Genomic DNA, 23,184 nt, shown 5'->3' with positions numbered 1-23,184 from the left:
TAGTACTATATAGTTAATAAGTCGTCCATTTAACAAAATTTCAGTTATTTTTTTAAACTTATTATATACAACATTACAGTTAATATTAGGGTTAGGGTATAATTGTAATAATATATAAAGCAAACAAGCCTCCTTAAAGGCTGCAGCAGTATATATGTGTATGAGCTTGTACTGTGTGTCTCATTCAAGAAGGCCCTGCCATTGACTGCAGAAACAGCTGCACAGGTCTAAGGCAACATGCCCAAAGTGTAGGGAATCAGGCAGAGGGACATGGTGTAGGGCATGGGAGGGGACTCCAGCTAACCCAATGGCCAGCCAGCAGTGCCACTGTGCAGGTAGGGAGAGAAGGATGATGGGCACGTTACCAGTCAGACTAGAACAACCTTTCCCCTTAGTGATTACATATGGACTGAATAATGGATCTTTGTAAAGTACAGGAGCTTGAGGTCATGGCTTACTTTGTGTCTCAAAGAAAAATGTGGGTTTTCACAGAAGCAAATGTACTGTGCACCCTCCCTTAATCCCAACGAAACTAACGAGTACCATCAGCACTACTAAAAATAAACTGTGTTCATGTTCTTGTCACGTTATGAAACAAAGACATCAATATTTATGTAGAAATACACACCTACAGTAAGTTTGTTTTTTGGAATCTCTCATGTTTAAAGAAATGGAGCCTGAAAGGGCTGAAGCGCCACTTTCGACATGGTTTCCTTTATATTCGCAGTTTCCTCGTCTGCAGATGAGAACACACACTCTGCACGTGACTTGGAGTCTGATAGAGCAGGTGACCACTGTGCAGAGCATGTTATTGAAAGGAATTTGATGTACTGGAGTTCACACCAAGCTGTCGCAGACAAATGAGAAGGTGAAACAATTCTACTGCATCATTCAAGGTAATCCTAAACCACATCACGTGCTGTGCTGCAACAGTGCTTCTACACACGAACAGAACACTTTGTTCAGAACGCATTGAACTGGATTGCACCACAGCGGTATAGCAAGTTTTAAGCACCCTGTCATAGAAAAGGATTGCTTGCAGATAAGTGACACACCGCAGCATGAGTGCTGAGTAACAGGCTGTGCTGTGTGAAACACTGCAACTCGAGATTAAGACCTCTGCAGGTGGGTAAGGAAATATTAAGAGCTTGTGAAGTGTGTGGTCTCGGGTTTGCACACAGCCTCCACACTGCTAACAATGCACTTAAGCAGCTTTCTGTACAAACAGCAGTGGGTGGAAGACAATAAATATACAGTCAGAAGAGAAGAATATTACTGAGATTATGAACCCAGCATGCTGGACACTGAATTAAGCAGCGTTCCTTTATGAAACGATTTTAGAAGATCTACCGTTTTGTCAAATCTAATTATTCTGCTCTGCAAAGACCTGCACCTTTAAATATTGCAGATTCAAATGCTCTAGCATCTCAGTCACGTGGATTCCTATCTATCACTCAAGCCAGAACTGCTACAGCAGGCTTACATTGTTCCCTATGTAGATCACACTTACAATGACAACAATAATTGTCTTGTTTAAGAAAGTAAGTACAGTAACATTGTTTTCCATTCATGAGGGAAAAAAAGAATACAATTTCCTTCACGTAAAATCAGCATTAAAACAGATTAATACAACCAGTGTACATCTAGATATATCCTAAGGAGTCTTCCAGATTGGAAAATAAATCTCAGCTACAGTGCTTGAGGCATGTGGCGCATTAATGCACCCCGAGGCCAGATGCCACAGCATCCCCTCCACTCCACTTTGTGGCAGGACACTCAATATCCACAGCATGGGGCAAGCACACTGTCTGACTCTACAGCCATAAAGCAATTATCTTACTTAAACAGATGTCAAAATCAGCAAAGGTTTTAGGCAACAAAAAAAAAAAACCTAAATGCCATGTTTCATTAAAAATTAACTTTGGAGCCGAGTACTCCCAGGTTCTAATTAAAAAGCAGAAGGACTGCCCGTCAAACATTTAGCATTCTTCTTGCCATTCAATGTTTGATTTTGTTTTTCATGGTTGCTTTGCTTCGCTTCTTTGGAGGTGTTGCAATAAAACGACTTTTTTAGGTGTGACAGTGTAAAAAAGAAATTCACACTTAAACTTATCACTTTTCCACTGATACAAAGTGTGACAGTGTCCACCGCCTTATCTGAGTCCCACCACAGACACGCAGCTGTGTTTTTGCAAGTAATATTAATTAAATGATTGCAGTTTTGCATTTCTGTGTCAAGTACACCAGAGACTCACTACAAACTGCTGAGCCACAGTACATTAGCAATAACATTACAGTCCGCAAGCAGGGAAGCAGAATCTGTCAATTCTAACCTAAAGTGTATGTTAATTGTCAAGACTCTAATTCCCACAAAAATTCTTACAGATAAAATCTTGAACTATCCACTGTGCAGTTTATTAATAATGTCTGAGACACACCTAGGCTATGAACGTGTATCCCTGCAGGACACCGGTTATGTTCTGACAGCCTGCTGCTCCTTCTCTGAGATCTGAGGAGCCAAGCTGGTATTCAAGTCCAGCACTCAAGCAGAACCAAGCAGTACATGTGGAGGCACTGGCTGATTGTCAGATCCAGCACTCTGAGGGATGGGATGGGTTGACTCGACTGGTTAACTAGTGGAAGATGTTTTATAACTGGCTTGCTCACAATGGTACTATGAGGACACTCAAAATGACTGAAGTCCTAGAAGGTGACTATCCCTGTAAACGTTTAGCACAGTATTATGAATTTACCACAGTTTATCCTGGTTTGCCATATTTAATAATATACTTTTTCATACATTGTTATTCTTTACAATGCTTCCCTATGGTTTACCATGCTTACACTGTATTATGTTATGCTTTTACATTTTAAAAAATAAATAAATAAACAAATAATAATAAAGGAGTCTCGCTACCCCCTAATTAAGAAGAACGCCTTCACTTTTCAGTTGTTCAAGCAAACCCACATTCGACACACAGTCCCGTCTTACAATTACAAAGTACAGCTAACGCATAATTTTTAATTTGATTTGTGTTCTTTCATCCAGATGTGCTTAATCATTTTTTTCCCACACAATCTCTAACGGTGACAGAGTTTGGAATGTGACTACAGGCACAATCAGAAACAGTAACAACTTGGGTTCACTTTCACTTCACACAAAGCTCTATACAAGAGATTTAGCCTTGGGGTTATTGAATCGTTCAATCTATTATTTCATTCAGCTGTCTTTCTTTTTCTATAGTGGTTAATGTTTTAGTCTAATTTTTTTCACTTAATCTTTTTTTGTTTGTTTGTTTGTTTTCTCATGTTTTGTAGGTTCCTGCATTACAGACGCTACTCCATACAGTTAAACGGTCCGGATATGCATTAATGGGTATATCTTCTGAGATGCCACACACGTACTCTGCGAAAAACAGAAAAAAATACCTGCCAAATACTACCAAAACATAACATCCACGTGTTTATGTTATGCATCTCACCAACAGTACCATTTGTGTTCTCTGTAAATACATTAAAGTTCTAAGTAACATTTAAAAAGCGTCACTGCAGAATGCTTTTGTCAGTCGACTATCGTACGCAAAAGTTACAGTTTTATGTATAAACAGTATGTAGCAAAATAAACTCTAGTGCTATGACACTAACCGCTTCTACTTCTCACATATTGATACACTACAGTATCATATGTCAAAAAACTGTTTCAAACCATTGACTTCTGCTTACCTCTTGCGCTTTTGTCTCCAATCCCTGAATGTGTCCGCAGATTTATATTACAAACGTACAATTCCTTCGGCTTTTCTCAAGTTTCATGCCCGTCACTGGTTAATGCCCACACTACTGTATTTTAGTCTCAGACTATCAAGGTTTCTTTCGAAGTGGCTTTCCACAGGCTGAAACAGTCTCACAAACCTTAAAGGGGAGGGCGTCGGTCAATACAGTCTGCCGATTCTTTTTGAACTGTTCGCAACTTTTTTTTTTTTTTTCACCCATCCTACACGCGCACGGGCGTCATAGTGGCTCATGTTCAGTATTCTCAAAGCTTTGAGTTATGTGCAATTTTAAGACAGATTTTTAAATGTTACTGCTCTTCAAAAAAGATCCACATTGAAATATATATATATATATATATATATATAGAGAGAGAGAGAGAGAGAGAGGAGAGAGAGAGAGAGAGAGAGAGAGAGAGAGAGAGAGAGAGAGAGAGAGAGAGAGACATGCTAAGTGCACTTATAATAAAGCAAACGTAGTTTTTATCTTGACATTTTTACAATAGTGTAGAGGAACATTGGACTTCCTTCTGTTTTTACTGCTTTCTTTTTGACAACTGTTGCCGTTTTCCAATAACAGTGACTCGTTTATACAGCGCGACACGAGAACAGGTATCCAGCCCTCAGCCCTACATTTAAATGTAATGTGTGTTAATAATCTGGATACAGCGGGTATACCATTCTTAATATGTTTATTATTGTATCATGATCAAAATGTATCTAGACTCTTATTGAAGCCTATTCTGTATTCCAGCCAGAGAACACTGAAGCCCGTATTACCAGCAGGGCAGACAGACAGACAGACAGACAGACAGTGCCAGGCAGTGAGGTGGAATCACCAATATCCTGAAGCAACCAGTGGCTTATTCGTTCCACACAGCTTTCACAGTACTGGTTTGTTTTTAATGTTATTAGTCACACTATCAATGCATCACAAAAACATGCATAGTAATCTATTGAAACAAATAGCTGGGTCTTGCAGTTAAACACATTTTTGCTTTGATTTGGAACTGGTATTTTAAATACTGCTTAAGCTGGGCTCGTACTTTGAAACAGGATTCAGCCCTTTGCTTACCATTTAAGATGCTTGCTTGGGACTTTGAACTCAATCTGGCATGTACTGCACCTCCACTCATTTCATTCACTCTAACAGTTGGAATGATTCATGTCAGGAAAATGTATTGTTAATCCACGAGAATAGATCCACTGAGAATCAAAACTGGGTAACACTTTACTTTGTGTCTCTAATTACTGTGTATCGTATTGTTACTATGCATAATAACATTGCAGTTATGTGTAGGTACACTTGTATTTACTTATTAACTACAATGTCGATACACAGTGATTGGAGACCTTAATGCAAAGTGTTAACCAAAATTGTTATGAATTAAACCAGAGATGTGTTTTCTGACAGCCTGGTCCCCTGTGAGGAGATCAGTTAAACCTATAGAACCTTGGTTCCACGTCTCCAAACGCACAATGCCCCAGACGTCACATCTATACACTGAGCCTCTCTGGAGCAGGGCTACAAGGTACTGAACAGGTCTTGGGACAGAAACTGATTTCAAGGTGCAGAGGTGCAGGTCCAAAACTTCCTCTGCACTAATCACTCCCTATTGTGATTGGCGTGTTAAGGGAAGCAGTCACACAGTGCGAAGGGGACAGAGACCCGGGTTCTGATTTGATATCAGGTGCTCCAAGTTCATATGCAAAATGATGCTTCAGGCAGAACCATGACCCTGTGGAAATTCAATATATGACCCCTGCTGGTGACATCAGGTAATTGATTAGAAGCTCTCTAACTACCTATTCAGAAGGGATGTGACCTCTCAGTGTAATTGCAGCGTGGCAGGTTCAGGGTTCTGAAGGTAAAAGTGCAGTTTCAGTGGTGCTACATAACTGAGCCCTTTCTATCTGCTGCACAGGGAAGTCCAGATGTATGCAATGGTTACAGCACTTGATTAGACAGCGTGCTTTTGACCCAGATCCCTCCGGTGCATCAGTTGCCTAAGCCTGGACCATTGGGTCTGCAGATAATACTCCGGTACCCACCACATCGGAACAGTACTCTCTCTGGTATCTGAGCAATATGAAGACACGTCTATCTGTTTGAGGAAATGGCTGTAAAAAAAAAATGAACCTGCATTAAACACATCTTAAGATCACCAATAACAACGGTTAACAGGAAATAGTCGTAGAAAAATAACAGTCCGATACGGATGTTGTATCCCTTATCTCACACTTGCACGTAGCTGTCTGTTACATCATTCTGGCAACACATTGCCCTGATAGCAAGCAAAGCAATCTTTAGACAGACTTCTTTAAACAACAAAATATATTGAACCACCAGATATCACTCGATCAGATGCTGAAAATAGGTTGTGGGCTACAGTCACCAAGGGTTACAGATTTACTGTACAGATATCAGTGTTGGTAGCATAACAGCCTAGTCAGTATAGTCAAAAAGTGAACCTACTGAACAGACAGCTCATGTGGAAAAGGACAGCTCAAAGAAATGTGTCCTTAGACAAGAATTCAAAATGGCAACAGAATCTCTGTCAAACTGTGTCCACGCACCAATAAAAAGTAAGAGGGTAGCTGGTATTTGCTTCATGCTAATATTGGACTCGGCTTTCGCCCAGATAAAATGAGAGAGTAGTGGTGGGGACCAACGGAGACACAGCTTCACTGTAATATATGAGCCTTCAGTGCTTTTCCTCCTCCAGGTAATGGGGGTTTCCTATTGGCCCGGTGTTGATGGCTGGCATGTAATGCGCCAAATCAAAATGAATATAGTGAACTACTCTATGTGAGGTACATATTTACTATGGTGTACGGATGTGATATTTGCGTGAATATCAAACTTGAATTACCCTTAAGAACTCTTTCTGAGTTAACCATTTGTGAGCTGGACCTGCTTTGTCATATAAGAGTATGATATATCCTCTCCATGTGCACAGTTAAAGCTCTCTCTGCCTCCTGCTCACAAGAGGAAATAACAAATTAAGCAAGAGTGTATAAAAACATCGGCAGAGCTGGGCTTGTGAGAAATCAGAGAGAGGGGCTGGAGCTTCCTGTGCCTTTGTGAAACAATCTGACTGGCGCAGACAGGACGTGGATTAACAGGGAAACAGGAAGTGCCTGAGACAATAGAGATATTCAGGAGCGGCCCCATCTGTTCGCCGCAGCATTTCTATTTGGTACAAAAAAGCCCACAATAAGTGTAAACAGATACGTAATCCGTAGGGATCTGCGCTGAACACTTGACGTTTACTAATCTTCCTGCCTTCTATATATTTGGTAATGAACCTATATACAAATCAAACCAATGCATAATTTTAAAATGTGGATCATTCTCCACTGTCTGTCCAGTGTAACTAGTCTAATAAAGCTGAACCTACAGGCTCATAATTTACAGTCTCAGATTATATTTCATGAATATGATGTCTCATAATGCGTAAGAGAACTGCTTAATAAAACAAGCCTCGCATATTTTAATGTACTGCAACCAGGACGCAACCCTGTTATGATGTAATACACAGTATGCAGATTGGGACGAGTGAGTAACCGTAGAGACATGTATACTGCATTTTACTGTAAAAAATATGTTTCTCTATAGAATGAATGCCAACACTGATAGCACTGTGACTGCGATAGCAGTCTTGGACAGACCGGTAATCTGTGATCTTGTTGTTTAAGAATGCCTTTGCTATCTTGCTCTGACCCTCACCCTCCACAGTAAGACATTCCGGTAACTGCTGTTTGATTTCAGAAGCAGAATGCGATCAGTGGTAAACAAAGACAGTCCTTTAAGAGAATAATAAAAACGAACGCTCCTCTTGTGATTTCTTACGTCTTCAAATCCTAAACCCCACCCGTCAAAGGCCTGCTTTCAACCTGTACAGTATTCACGCTTTACATTCGTTTCAAAAAGGAACTTGCTCTTCAAATAGGTGCTGTCTCACAAAAGGCCAGCTGTGCTGATTCCTAGTTAAGCACCACGCTTTTGGACTCTGCCTGCCCTGATCATATTCAGTCAGAAGGTCCCTTTGATTGAGAGAATATTTCACTGACACACAAAGAGGAGCCTTTCTTCAGACAGCAGTGGGTGTAGGAATCGACATCGCTCAAGTATGCTGCCTCCTCTGTCAAAACCTCTGTTTATCCTCGATGTACTCACATGTGACTAACAGGGTAGCTGCATTTCATTTGCATTTAAAGGCACTGTGTGTGTTTCAACGAATGGAAAGTTACGTTTCAGACAATCACTGCTTTTTAAAATGCAATCATCATTTAAAGACCGTTACATGGTGTGTGTTACTTCATGTGCAAACAGTATATATTATTATATTGTTCATTATAAATCACGTATGAGAAATCAGCCAATCAGTGATAAGGATTTCTCATCACTCCAGCATATCTGATCCTGTGTGCAGATGTCACCCCATGCATAGACCGTACATATATCATAGCAGTAGTTCATGAGTACAGCCTTTGTTTTTGGTGCCGCTTATTATTTCATTCGGCAGTTTCATATCACGGTCCTGTCACAATGTAACAATAAGAAATGCCCTACACACAGCATATTCACTTCTATTTGATTTGTGAATAGTTCTGCATGATTGCTGCTGTTTTAAATAATGGCACTCCAACTGACCCACATTTCTGCACATAGCAGGGCTTCCTGCCGCACTCAGAAGAACATTGAGATATGAGATAAGCAAGCACAGGCACTTTTAAAATCAGACCCCTCTGCAGCAGTGTTGAACCCAGTGAGAGCTCACCATGCAGTTTCATTACTGGACAAGAAAGACATGCTGAGTAAGCCAACACAGTCCGTTTGGGAACCAGGGTAGAGCTGTGGATTTCATCTGTTTTTATTATCTTGTTTTATGTGGTTTTCTGATGGGCTGTCCTCACTACAACTATACAAGGCAAGATAACCAGCTCACACAAAGTATATCTTCATGGTTACGAAGACCCGTTTCATTGGCTTTTATTGATTTGCCCCCAGCCTACAGCAGGGTGACTTTTTCTCCCACATCTCTCCATGCTAGGCAGAGATAATGGGTCACTTTGACTTCTCTGTACTTTCACAGCACAAAGATCAGGGTAACCCTGAGTTTTATCTCCCTGTGAGGTATTGGGTTGAGTCATGATGGGTTTGTGGTGTTGGTGTGTGTGCGCGTGTGAATAGAACTTGGATTTCTGTTTATGTGAAAATGTGAGCCAAGGTTTAACTGTGTTGTGTAAAGCCAGCTATAATAGGGCTGGAATCGATGTATTTAGACCAGTACATTTCCATTCACACAATGCACTGTTGCTGTTTTCTACTGTTTTGTATACATTGTTTTGTACACATACACGTTTGTACACAGCGTTGTAAATTACTTTGTAAACACAATGACTTTTAGATCATTTGAGCAGTTGCTGTAAACTGGTATTCTTACACAATTTGCTTATCAGGAATGTCTACTATCTACTAATAAATAGTCTAACTCATCCTTTTTTTAATGAACTGTTAAAAACAACATAGGAAATCAGAGCAAAATTTTTTTCAGAAACCCTTTTTATTATTTCTGAAAGAAAAAAAAAACAACCAGACAAACACAAAACAATCCAGTCCTTTCACCAGTTGGACACAAGGCACAGCATCAACTCTGAGTATCAAACCAGTCCAGGCCTACCAAATGATATAAAACACACAGAGGACAGAAACTGGGGAGCACAAACCATGCGGCTTTGACTAAACCTTATTAGAAATCAGAAAGACTCGGGTCATTTTAAACTCTTTTAACTTTTCAATAGGAATGACAGCGCCTCATTTGAGAAAAGTCATTTCAGCAATCCATGAATTTGGTCTGGGCGCGACAGTTCCTGTTGTTGGGGTACAGTTTGTGTTACCAGGTTTCACAGACTATACGGTCTATACCCAATCTGGTAGGTCTGTAAGTTGGTAATGCCTACAACAATACATTCAAATTCTCAGCAAAAGAACTGCAAACACTAGCACATTGTCTACATAATACAGCAGCTGGAAGGGATGTACATTCGCAGTTCATTTTGTGAGTAAACCGTTGGCTTTGAATGACCGATGGCTGCAGTGAAAAGTGTAAAATATCAAGCCGTAGTTTTTATATATATATATATATATATATATATATATATATATATACAAGAAAGATGCCAGCTACTACAGTGTACTGAAGGATTGACAGTCTGTTCTCAACAGCAGTAACAATACAGTACTTTTTAAGGTGCTGCAAACTGCATGCATCATCGGAATCAAGTAATATCATGCCTCAAACAACATAGCTTACTACCCTGTTCTTTTTGGATTCTTATTTGACGTCTAAATTGAAAACATCCTTTTTTAAATGGTATTATTGTATTGTTGTAGTGTTACTGTCGAGTCCACAGAATCGCCATCATGTTTTCCTGCTTTAATAATTCAAGAGGCTTTTGATTTGTTTAGTCTCTTTCAATAGACATGTGATAGGGTTTAAAACAGACTGTGATCATTTCAAACAGAAAACAAGTAAAATGCCTCGTCACTTCTGCAACTCTAATTAAAATGTGCATGTTACATAGTCTATTTCAGGCAAAGCAAAGTATTATCCAATTTTCTGTATTGCAAAGGGGATCATGTCTAAACTCATGCAAATTTAAAACAATTCAGGCTTTTCTTGTTGTAATTGTGTAAAAACAAAAAGTCAGTTACTGGCGTCTGTTGTAATTGCACAATATATACACATATGGTTGTGTATTTACAGTGTAATAACCATGTAACCTCACAAGCAATAACTAATTAATAATTGTAATTACAGTGTATTAGAGATACTACCAACAAAAGATGACCTGGAACACACATGCACAAAATACATTTTAAACATACAATTTCCATATCCTAGTCCTCAGTTTGTAAATATATATATATATACTGTACTGTACTGTATAATAAGTTAATCTTCTAAAATCTCTATACAAGCAAGCATTCCAATTTATATTGAGAATGTATTATTAACTAATAATCTGTTTGCTGGGTCTAAACCTTAAAACATTCACCCTGTCATTATTATTATTATTATTATTATTATTATTATTATTATTATTATTATTATTATTATTATTATTATTATTATTATTATTGCAGTACCGTAACTAAGTTTTCAATTTCAATTACCGGTCTGCAGCAAAAGGCTACCTGTCTGTGTTGAAGTGAAAGTTAGAAAACATTCAGAAAAATAGATTATAAAAAATCTGATGCTTAATACGCTTTCCTGAATATGTCATCAACCAGGCCGAACTGTAAAAAGACACAGACTTGCAGTGATGCATTTGATTAACAAGGATTCTAATCAAAACAGTGTCTCTTTACTGCAGAGGCACTGTCGTTTATGAGCCCTCTGAGCACTGCTATTGACCTCAGACACGTTGGGAGATGATATTCCCATGGATTAAAGGGATTTCATTTATTTTCCAGATCGGATGATTTGTCACCCAGAGGATTCTAGGATTCACTGGAACATCTACTTCGATTGAATCAATGTGCTGATGATGTTGTCCATTGCTTAGGGACCCCCCTGTTTCTAATGTATATGTTGTCAGTTGCTGTAGGATTTAGCTACATTAAATCATGTTGCAGTCAGTTCCTTTGAATTTCATTGGGGGAATTTTGAATTGATTAGTATTGGGTTTGTCATCCATAACTTAAATAGTGCTGAATAAAGAAATACTTAAAGAAACTTGCAACGTCTTCAAATGTTGTACTTGTATTAGATTCACTAGATATATAATGGACACCCAGATTGATAGACGTGTGAATGGTCTCTTAATGGTCACATTAAGATAGGTGAGTATGTGCTAGCTATCCTCGAATGGGACATTAAGCTTGCACAGGAGTGAGTGAATGGCTAGTGGGGAAAAGCCCAAGTAGAAATAGATTATATAAAATAAGGACGTGGGATATTAGCTGCATGGGATAATTCTACAGTATTTAAGTGCAGTGGCTCAGTATAATTGTATTGGGATACTAACAAGGTCAATGACTGTGGCTCGGAGGGTTTTATTGTACATGTTGTTCAGTAAGTGTTTTTCAGTATGGATGTGTATGGGCTTGTCGTTGGGGCTCCTGGGGTAATCTGCAGTGATTGTGTGGGGCTCCGGTATGGAGTGGCTCTGCTGGGGTTATTGCCCTGTGATCAGGCTCAGTATTGCACGCTCAGTGAGCTGACCGTGCTCACATTAGGACTCTTTGGAGTAGCTGTCATCCTCGTCGCTGATGTGCCCCCTCTCCTCGCTCAGCCCGCTCTCGTCGATGTTCTCCAGCGAGTCCGCGTGCTGCAGGGACAGCTCGGCCGGGCTGATGCTGGGCAGGGTGTTCTGCTCGGGGTACAGCCAGGGCTTTAGGTGGGGGTTGTGCTTCCGCTTCCACTCGGGGTACTTCAGACAGGCCTTGTAGATCTTCTTCATTGCCTGCAGAGACACGCGGATTGCATATAGACATCAACATGCAAAGTATGTACCATGTGGCTTTCCAAAATAAATGTCAAGGTAAAACTAAAAGAAGCTAAGTGAAGTTAACAAATGTGGTTTGGCTATTGTGTCCTTCACTGTTCTTTCTTTCTTTCTTTCTTTCTTTCTTTCTTTCTTTCTTTCTATTGTATGTCTGTCAACTGGAAGTGAAGAGCACCTGACCAGAAACAACACTTCAGTAATGAAATAGGAACCACAACATGATTACAAACAACAGAAATAGGGAAGCAGATTGAAATGTAATGTGAACCTACTGACTTCATACTACAAAAGTTCCCCATATGCTGTAAATACTAGGTTAAAAACAATATCACATCTTGCCACCAGATAGCAGCACAAACTAAGTAAGCAGGAGATCCTTCCAGCTTGACGCTAGCTCCCCAAGCCTCGACTGGGCTTCTGCTCTTCAAGATATACCTACAGTGGTGTGGCTATACAAATAGCTTAAAGAAAGATTATTGAAATGAGTAACTTATATTACTTACCATTAACTTATAGTTACTTATTGGTAACCTATCTAGAACCTACTATAATGAACCCAGAGGCACCCACAAGCCACCAGCCAAACCTAGACTTAAAAGGCAAAAAAAAGTAATGTTACAGCCAGACATTCGCACATTATAAATTAATGAACCGAAATTACCTTTGGAGCCACAAACTGAGATACTTTATTCACCACCCACTTTGGTAAGGAACCTGAAAAAAATCATATCATATTACAGTCATATCTGCTTCAAAACTACCCTTACATACATGCAATACAACGCATTACTCAGTCTTTCGTATTTGTTGCTGTTACATTTTCAGACGCCAGTGTTTTCAATTGGCTTTAAAAGTGTGGTACAAGTTGGGAGAATGAGAACAGAAAAGAAACAGCTGACAGCAGTGTGGATGAGTCATGTAAATGAAGGATTGTTACCTTTGGGGTCCACCTGTGTCATGTAGAAGAGCGTGCTGTTGACACCGTTGGATTTGATCAGGTAGCCTGTCTGCACTGACACAGCTCTCACATAGTCTTTCTTTTGGGGATATTTCTGAGAATTGAACAAGCATGTATGTCAGTGACATTCATCCCCTGCCACGGCTGCAAAGTTCAAATTAGCGCTCTCAAAAAGAAGATCACCACGACCTGTATCCACTTTCTGCATATTAAAAATGGAACTTCAAAATGTACAGACAGCTGCCTTCTTCATATACCCTCAGATTCTGACACTCTCAATAGCTAAAGTAGGTCCAGACTAATGATATAATTCAACCTGCATGTCTATTGATGCAGGTTTAAACAGACAGACAGAAACCAGTATAGTATTACAGTTTGCATAAAAAAAAAAAACCATTAACATCTGATATTGTAAACTGTTCATTAAAATGCTAGTTCAATAAGTTGGCTAAACTATAGGATACATTTATGGTACCTTCAGTAGTGGCCCTCTATTAAGACCACATTGTGTTGGTCCCCTGACTGGACACAGTATCAAAGTTGTAGAGTTTCCACTGCCCTAATAAATTCAGTGTTAGGTGATATTTCAGAGCGACTGAAGCATGACAGATAGCCATGCTCAGCTATCAATTTACAGGCGCATTTCTGCTGATGCAGCCACTAGCATGGAACATTGAGCCACTCAGACCTAATTAAAAGCTGACACTGGGGAAGTACATTCGTGCACCTGAAATACACAGGTAGACTCTCCAACTTTACACCAGCTGTACGCTTCTAAAATATCCCTGCACAGTGCTGTGTAGCATCAACCACTCTGCTACGTAGGATTAGGCTCTTATAACAAGGTGGGTAGGGACCATTTAAATTTTGATCATGAAATAATCGATCACTCTTTCAATATGTTAGACGCTCATTTCCAAGGTACAGAACCGTGAATAAAAAATGAATTTATTGATTTTGAACTCATTTAGGACTTATCTGGACCCAGGGCAATGCAAGAATAAAGGACGTGTATGCAGCACAACTTGAACTTACAGGATGCTTGACAGAGTAGTTAATAATCATGTAGTCACCGCCTAGAGGAAGCCAAGATCGCAGGGTGATGAAATCTCTGTTCTTCAGCGGACTCGGGCACCTCCCTACAATTCACAGCCAATGACACGAAGACCGTCACATTTTCAGACAATCACTGATACCATGCTTTCATATATATATATATATAGAGAGAGAGAGAGAGAGAGAGAGAGAGAGAGAGAGAGAGAGAGAGAGAGAGAGAGAGAGAGAGAGAGAGAGAGAGAGAGAGAGAGAGAGAGAGAGAGAGAGAGAGAGAGAGAGAGAGAGAGAGAGAGAGAGAGAGAGACCTCAAATTGGATTTGACAGATACTCTGATTTGAATTAACCACAGCTCAAGAGAAACGAAACGCTAATTAAGTTCATTCTATAGGGTGATGCTAAACGTTTGGCCAGAGCTGAACAACTGAGCAACAGCTTTTCAGCCCAAAGCCCCGTGTTTCTCTGTTCTCCTGTGCACTGGCTTGCCTGTGGTCGTGTGCACTCGATGGCCTGTGGTATGTGCTGTGTTTATTTAATCTGGTGCTCATGCTGGTGGTCAATATGCAATGAGTTGTGGTGATCAAACACAATGAGAGTACCACAGCAGTAATGTTTCTGCTCTTTCATTCTCTTTCGCGCTCCACAGCTCCTAGTGTCCTCTAACCCTTCACCACTCGACTGGCTGAGATCATTGTCTGGACGCGCTGCTCCGTGAAGACGGCGGCTGCAGTAAATTAGCTGCTCTTGATTTCACAGCACCGTGGCACAGCAGAGACACAGAGCCTATTGACATGAGCTCTTTACCAAATGCTGTGCCTGCTGGGATCCCTCGGCTGCAGAGCTGTCACTGGTACTTAAATGAACTCACTCAGGAGAACAGAACGCAGTGATTAGAAATACATTTCTTTATAGCTATGACTGCAAGAGAAGGCTTTCTGAAAAAAGCACAAGAAAAAAGGAAATGGCCAGCACAGTTCGCTATGATCACTAGACAGGACAGCGATTGATCTGAAAGAGTTCAACTCAGTGCTAAGTCTAGTTTGTAGAGAGCACCCCCTGTAATTCAGCTTGTAAAGTGCATACTTGTAAATCTTTAAATGCAAGATTTTTTGTGTACACTGTAGCTTGACTATTCATACTGAATATATTATTTAAAAAGCAAATCTTTTGTCTTGCTAACGGGAGTGGATTTATGGTAGTCAGGAAGCCAATTAATCGTTGCAAGTTCCTGCCGGTCTGTGTAAAAGATTTTTTTTTTTAACTTGCTTAAAAAAAGGGCTGCATAGACCAGGATAACCAGGATAATCAGAGATTTAAAATGACTCATATGTATAAAATCATGTTTGATCCACACAGCATGCAATTTGACTGTATTCACAGGTTATGGGTAACGCTGCTATAGTTTAAAAACAGGAAAAGATCATCTATATATTTACAGTGTGCTTCCATCATTTATCTCTATAGATTTTCATCATTTCAGTAAAGCGTCTAACAGCACACTGTGACTTGCTGATCAGTTTATTATATTAGGTGGATAGCACACCCAGGTAGTGATGATGTGCTCTGAGCGATGAGGCGTGCATCTATAGATTAGTGCTCTACCTCCTGAACAGGACTGATAGTCTCACTTCGATAGTCCCTTTCCGCTCATGCCCTTTAAATGTCTTGCAATATAATGTATCAAGCGTTGCTCCTTCACATCTTTGGAAACTGATTGACCTTTTAGAGCAGAGCGAACCACACAGTGTTTCAGACTGGTTATAAATCAATCAAAGACGAACCCTGTTTGGTGGGAACAGTCAGCTTTGACCCCTAGTCTGGTGACACTTAAATGAGGAGGGACAACCAATCTTCCTGCAATGTGGGGGGGGGGTTACAATATGGAAACATGTGCCAGTCTAGATCAGCACACGCATTTTTAGCTCTACGATTTAACTCAAACGAGTATCAATATCGTAGGTTACTGAATGCGACTTGCAACCTCATCAATGCGAAGACTTCCTGTCGATAACTGTGTATACACGCCAAATCCACTAGAGGGCAGTTTTGCACTGTTTCCTATGTACAGTACTGTATTAACACTAGTGTGATCTCTTAACTATACTAACGTACAGGAGTAATAGCCCACGTCAGCATTGACTGTCAGCCTTCCAATGTCGTAGGTATCAATCATGTTGGAGTCCCATTTTTTACGGTAGCTGGTGTCGTGCAGGACGTCATACAGCGTTTCTGCAGTTACATCCTTGCAGACTATTTTCATCTGGAAAAAAAAAAAAAAAAAAAAAAAAGATACATATTCAGCTCTAACACTGCCAGGAAGTTAATTAACCTTTCTACCTATACTCGTGTATGCTTCATTGCAGGCACTGATAGATGCTGCTACAGAGCCACTGAAAGGAAAAAAATGCACCCAATAAAGTTACCAAACCAGTACAAACGACTTTGATGTTGGGTGCTGGAAATAATCTGAAATTGTTTCTTATTTAATTTACAATTGCAATTGGTGTTGGTGTTCCTTCAGAAAATAAAAAAAATGGAGTAAACAACCTTGCACTTCAAGCTTTATGTTAGGACAGTCCCATTAGCCAATCCACCTCCAATGTTGCTGCAGTTGCACAGATGTGTTGGAAGGCTTCCCTCGTGCCTCGTTTCCTTTCATGCTGTGCTTTACAGTTTTCCAGACTGGTTCACAAAACAAAAATGACTCGATTGTCCCTTAAGAAGAAAATAGTCCGCTGCAGATTTCCCTGTACCTACACAGCATTCAGGGATCATTACACCATATTAGCCTTTAATGTGATTTTCATTGGAAACCAAAACTATCTGTCATCCACTTGAAAAGCAAGACAAGCTCAAGTGTAGATGCTTTGAATGACTGTCAGCTGCCCGGCCAGTGCAGCTTCTTCAATAGCAGGTCAATGCTGGTGCTAATGGCATGCTTAGTACAGTACAAATACCTGTGATGAAGTGCCGGTTCAGGTTTCTGTGTCCCGTGGAGCGTCGTCTCCTTCAATTGTCCTCATTAATTAGGGTCCAGACCGCGGGTGATATTTCACACTCTGCATCCGATTGAAAGAGTGACAACAGCAGGGGATTCAAGGGCCAGACTGGGGGAATAATTAGTTCAAGGCTCTGAATGGGAAGGCTTGGGAAGTGAACTGAGACTGCGTAAGACAGGCTTGATCGAGGTACATTTCACAACACCCTTTGCTGCTGCCGTTTGGCATTCTGAAGCCTGATATAGTTGTTTATATTCAGAAATAAGCTGTGGGACTCAGAGGAATCAGCTGTACTGGATTCTTAATGTTAGCAAATGTACACGTTTTAATTCTGGATTTGAACAGGCATATCTCCCTGCAACGCAAGTCTAGCAAGTTTATACCCTGCATGCTGACATCTCGCATCCCCTAATATCATTGCAGGGCTCTTAGAGAAAGCTCATTTAAAAAGGAGAGCTCAGTATAGACTTAAATCAAGTAAATGCACCACATAGAAAGTATTATGAAGTCTCAGAGCAGACTTCAGTCTCAAACAGCTTGGGAAACTAATGTGATTGTCTTAAAGTAGATGAAATGTGGTTACTCTCGAACAGGTCTTACTGCACAGTGTTATTGTATTCTTCCAGTTAGTACACTGGTGAGACAATACGGTATGAAGTAAATGATAGCAAGGCATGGGTGGGGGGAGTGGGGGGCTTTGTTAGTGCCTCTAACTCTTTTGCTGCAAAGAAAAATCGACGTAGGTGTGGAAAGAAACCAGTGTAGAAAGACGGGCCAGGCTTTTCAGAGACGGTCCAACTGAGAGATATTCAATACTGAATTTAAGATTTAAATCTGTTTTTAATTTCAAGACACACCCACCTACCTTAACATTAGGTTTAGGGTTAGGGCCATAGAAGAATCGCATTTAGCCTGTCTTTCTGCACCAGGTAAAGAGCGTGGCCCGTCTTTCGGCACCAGGTAAAGAGCGTGGCCCGTCTTTCTGCACCAGGTAAAGAGCGTGGCCCCTCTTTCTGCACCAATTCCATATAATCTGTTGATAACGACGAGCAGCATGTTTCTGATACTGTACAAAAACAGCTGCCTTTTGAATAGGTTCATATTACTCTGCAAAGCCTAAATAAAACATGTGTGTCTTCAATTAGGAATATTTAGCATATGTTGCCCTTTAGCAGTCTCGCTATGAGCGAACCTGCATAGCCATTAAAAAAAACAAAACAACACAAATAAAACCTCTTATCTAAATGCCATTCCTGAATACCAATGACTTCCCCAGCAACCTTCAGGTTAAGCTTTCGAATGCCACCCAGCCATCTCCAGCAGAGAGGCACTTTTGATCTCAGTCAGAATATTTCCCTTCAGTCTGATTCCATAATTCATAGGCAGGAAATGTCAATATCATCTCCTGTCATAATTGCTGCAATAAGTGGGGAAAAACACAACTTTCATTTATTCCAGTGTAGGTCAATGACAGCTATTCATTCAATGACTTCTTGTTTTTGTTATAGGTAGATATGTTTTTCTGCCCACAAGCACTGAAAGTTATTGTTGCTATAAAAGTCTACAAGCCTTTTTTGTGTAAGTGAAAAAATCCATTAGTAATTGTACTAATAGAGGTATAAAACTAGCAAGAGACAATTATTTGCATGACAAAGTAAAGTCTTACTAGTTCTACACTGTTCAAATCATTTGCTTTCTCCATGCAGTATGATTGCTTTGCACTTGGTCCATGAGTGCAGTGCTTGACGACACACTGCAAATGCAGATAATGCTGAGCAGCTGCACACAGCTAATCTCACTGCCGGGAGCTTCTTGCTGACAATTATATCTATGGGTCACAAAACAATAGCATCAGTCTGAGCAGCAATTAGGAGGTGCATTTCTTTATTTCATGCGGATGAAACTGCTCAAGAACTACAGAAGAAAGGCAATCTAAACTGAAACATATAAGCAGGACATGCATGAGAGAGAATGTTACACAGCTGCGTACCTATTAGTTATTTATGAGAGAGAGATGGAAACCAAGAGGGATTTTTTTCCGATGCCTGTGCATACATCTTACTAAACCTACGCCTAACCATTCTATTTTCACTCAAGCCCTCCCTTCCCGGAGGGGTTATGTAACTCCATCTCGATATTTCAAAGCACACTCTTCCCTTTGAGAATTGGATGAACATGTCTCCTCTTTTGTTCCATACCTCTATTGTCTACAGTCACAATGCTCCAAACTGCTGCTCTGCAGATGCATCGTAATACATTCAAAATATTCAAAATGTTCACACTGTAGTGCAGTGGCTTCCTGTTCCCCCAGCTTTAGGATGGTGGCTGCTAGCTGAACCCTCTGTTCCACTCAGCTGGCTTAGAATGCTGCTGCTAGAATGCTTACTCACACTCAGCAATTAAATCTGATCACTCCACTGGCTTCCTGTGAGTTTTCGTTTTGATTTTAAAGCTATTCTTACTATCTAGAAGGTCCTTCGTGGTTTGGGGTCTTCTTATCTTCCAGGACCTCTTATTCTCTATCTTTCAAGGCATTCCCTAAGCACACATTCAATCCCAATTGGTGTCCTGAAAATGAGCACAATTGAATCATTTCAGTCTAGATTGAAGATGGGCCCTTAGTGTCCTGTTGTAACTAATTATAACTACAAGTTCATTAGGGATTTTTTAAATTTTAAATTGTGAAGCGCCCTGGGATGCCTTGGCATGAAGACTGTTATATAATATAATGTAATATAATATAATATCAGGTAATATAATATAATATGTATTGTAATTTGTACAATTAGTTGGCAGAATAGAAACAAACATTACCACACAGCTTTATAAACTGATGTGGCCTCCATTGATAAACAGAGATGTGATTGTAAATGACATGAACACAATTTCAATTTGATTTTAAAAACTGAACTATGTAGTGTCTTTGCTATCTGCCACTTCCCAGAGACAGTAGAAACAGAATGCCCAGCGTGGAATATAATGCATTTATTCAGATTTCTAAACTGTCCCCATTTCCACTGTGATGTAGATCTGTATTCCAAGTATATTTCAGGAACAATACGATCCATTGCTGTTGTCAGTAGTGATGCAAACTGTCCATGGAAGACGATCGCTCCCTTTGCACTTTGTTTCGTTATTCATGAGACACCCCCCCCCCCCCAAGCCAAACCCTGAAATCATTCTGTCAGGCTTCTGTGAATGAGATGTCATCAGTCCTTCCCTGTGAACTCAATTATTCATAGAGTGGTGAAAGGGGATACTGATGAATTATGAAGGCAGATCTCTTATCCCGTTTTGTTTTGAATATCAGATTCTTGTTTTAAATAATCCCCCCCCCCCCCCCCCACACCTCACTGACAGAATGCCCCCTCCCTGACCCCCTGTGTTTCAGCTTAAGGTCTCCTCCAATGACTTGTATTCTTTCTCATACAGCAAAGCTCAGGTTACAGTTGGGCATTGTACTGGGAAACCTCACCCCTGGTTTTTACCATTGTTTTCCACTCTGAATTTTTCAAACGGGCCATGATGCAGTATACTGCCTTAAGGAGACAGTCTCCTATTTCTGACACAATTAATTGTCTAAGGAAAAAGAGCGGCATAACATACTCATTAAGTTTTGACGTCACTGACTTTTTTAAAAGGTGCATTGTTCGCAGTGTTGTGCACCTTTGAAGTTGAAGATGTTGATTCCCTGGGCTGTAAATCGACGATACACCATGAACGAATGGGGATGGTCGTATTTACAGCCCTCCTCAAGAGTGAAAGAGCCACATCTTTCTGGGATGATATGGTACTTCGCTATTTTCAAATTCAAGGAGACACAAGATTAACGTCGTTAAACGTCTCACCCAAAATATTCTACCACCAACAGCCCAATGCCATCCAGCACCGTGCCGTGGAATTGAGAAGTTCTGACCCAGCATCCTCCCAATTGCATGCAACAGAGGGTTGTGTACTGACCTGCAGCTGTCCCAGTGAACATCCACTAAGCATAGGGCAAGCACTGGATTGATTACTTTAGATTAAGGACCCTTTTATAATTGTGTTATTAAATGTCAGTTATTAACAAGCAATAACAATTTATAACAATAACATTTTACTGCTAGTTTCATTAGCCTGACATAATAATAATAATAATAATAATAATAATAATAATAATAATAATAATAATAATAATAATAAAGCACACACGCTTGCCTTTAATTTCTGCACAGTTTCACTCTGCTGTTGGTCTCGGCACCACACCGTCACCCCCGCTTTGTTGTAGTGTACAGTCCATCCGTCCACGTTCTCACACTGCTCCCTGAACGAGTTGAAATCGGAATCATCCGGGACCTGGACCGGCATCTCCGCTTACCAGCGAGCAAAGGAAGACTTCGGGTTTGGGATTTGATTAAAGTCTGGAATGCGCACAGCCGATCAAACAACGAAAACAATCTAGAAAGCGTGTGCTCGTTCACTTTCCTTTCTGTCCCACAAACTCCTTTTCTTCACTTGTTTTTCAACCCTAACAGTTTTAATGATATATTTGTGCCAATACTATCTCCTCGCTTTTTTTCCGCTACTGCAATGTTGTTTGTATTGTTTTATTTATTGTTATCTATAATAGCAGGTGTCTATCGAAATTGGCATTTCTCACTGTCGCTTATTTATTTGTTATCCTTTTGCTCGGGTGCCGCTGTCGCTCTGCACCGGTACCTGTAGCATCAGCACCGTCCGTCTGCACCCCTCTTCTTCAGAACAAGGTAGATCGATAGATAAATATCGGCGTTAATGATATGAGTAGCGGTTGGCTATACCAGCTCCCTCGGTCAGACTGACTGATCAGGCAGATCGAGTGTCCCGGTTGCCAGGTTACACTGGATTTATTTCCTTGCATATTATTGTGTTTTGCCTCATGCGGATGGAATAGTAGCACCGCTTCTCGTGTTTCACTAGCTAGCGTCTTTATACTCTTCCCCCCCCCTCTCCCCCCATGCTGCAGCAGTGCTCACGGGGCTCTGCAGATGCGTGACAGACACGCAGAAATGGAAGGAAGTCCTAGCGGTCTAGCCTTGCGCCGGCTTGTTGTCATCCACAATAAGCACAAAGACGCCACAGTTACGCTGCAGCGGACATTCCATGAGCAGAATAGTCTTCTATTGGATATTGTTTGCATTAGTGTTCCATATACCATACTATATTATTAGACGCATTATAAATTGCAGTAGCTATACTGATGTACACTTATAGTACTTGACTAGATTGTTTGCGTTATACCTGTATACACTTTTAATACCGTTTTCAAAGAATGCATGTGTGAATGACCCATATGAATAGTTCCCAGGATTAATCATATTCTTCATGTAGTGGTACTATGTTGCATTTGCACTCGGTAGCACAGTATATTGTTTGCCAGGATTAGGGCAGTCACGTGTGCGCTGTTTGTGTGTATACGTCACAATGCTGTGGTGGTGAACTTTTGCTGACGGCGCTGATTCAATACAGCAGGGGTTGCCTGCAGCATTGTAGCAGTCAAGATTCATTAGAAGGGTTTAGATTAAATCCTCACGAATCAAACACACCAATTACAAAGAGGGTAAAATGACATTATGTGTGTATGCATTTATTGATTTATTTATTGGGTTCTTTGGGTAATGAAGGCATGCTTGCTTGTTAATTGCCATACTCTGTCATTCACTTTCCAATCCAGCGTTATGACAGGCACACTAATGCTTTATGAATATATTCTAGTTGTATCTCTAAACATGGAAACATTCAGAGATAAATGCCGTGTTTGCTTGGCTTCGAACGCTGGTGTTATTATTCCACCAGATGGCGCTCTATACCAAAGGCATGTGATAGTCATACTAAGGAATAGCCACTCTGTGAAAACACAGTGGAATATTGC

The 23,184-nt window shown here is 40.4% G+C and overlaps 2 protein-coding genes across 4 annotated transcripts in view; both read right to left on the bottom strand.

Moving 5' to 3' along the window:
* Positions 1 to 3,928, bottom strand: part of LOC117431623 (arf-GAP with Rho-GAP domain, ANK repeat and PH domain-containing protein 3-like) — a 32,839-nt gene extending 28,911 nt beyond the window's left edge. Inside the window, exon 1 of one of the 2 annotated variants that reach the window (XM_058996381.1) lies at positions 3,724 to 3,928. The gene's annotated coding sequence lies outside the window, so the exon portion shown is untranslated. The remainder of the gene's footprint in view (positions 1 to 3,723) is intronic. The other variant, XM_034052744.3, reaches the window with a different exon arrangement.
* A 5,401-nt stretch (positions 3,929 to 9,329) lies between these two features.
* On the bottom strand, positions 9,330 to 22,240 carry LOC117431013 (START domain-containing protein 10-like). 2 transcript variants are annotated; one of them, XM_058996379.1, is made up of 6 exons: positions 21,492 to 22,240; positions 16,408 to 16,555; positions 14,278 to 14,381; positions 13,222 to 13,336; positions 12,946 to 12,998; positions 9,330 to 12,242 (listed from the first exon to the last, which is right to left on the bottom strand). In XM_058996379.1, exons 1-6 carry the CDS (start codon positions 21,639 to 21,641, stop codon positions 12,012 to 12,014), a joined length of 801 nt encoding a protein of 266 aa, XP_058852362.1. In that variant the 5' UTR covers positions 21,642 to 22,240; the 3' UTR covers positions 9,330 to 12,011. The 2 variants fall into 2 exon arrangements, with proteins under 2 accessions (XP_058852362.1, XP_058852363.1); XM_058996380.1 differs by lacking the exon at positions 21,492 to 22,240 and adding an exon at positions 17,253 to 20,597.
* Positions 22,241 to 23,184: the final 944 nt, after the last annotated feature.

This window comes from Acipenser ruthenus, chromosome 22 (assembly GCF_902713425.1).
Source record: "Acipenser ruthenus chromosome 22, fAciRut3.2 maternal haplotype, whole genome shotgun sequence".
NCBI classification, from domain to species: domain Eukaryota; kingdom Metazoa; phylum Chordata; class Actinopteri; order Acipenseriformes; family Acipenseridae; genus Acipenser; species Acipenser ruthenus.
The sequence above is the reverse complement of the archived record's forward strand: the minus strand, read 5'-3'. Positions and strand labels throughout refer to the sequence as shown.

Excerpts from the sequence above, each read along its gene's own strand:
- LOC117431013 (XM_058996379.1), bottom strand. The coding sequence starts at position 21,641 with ATGCCGGTCCAGGTCCCGGATGATTCCGATTTCAACTCGTTCAGGGAG. Across the intron at positions 13,337-14,277 it reads ACTACTCTGTCAAGCATCCT|AAATATCCCCAAAAGAAAGA; the intron begins GTAAGTTCAAGT and ends TTCAATTCTCAG. Across the intron at positions 12,999-13,221 it reads GACACAGGTGGACCCCAAAG|GTTCCTTACCAAAGTGGGTG; the intron begins GTAACAATCCTT and ends GATTTTTTTCAG.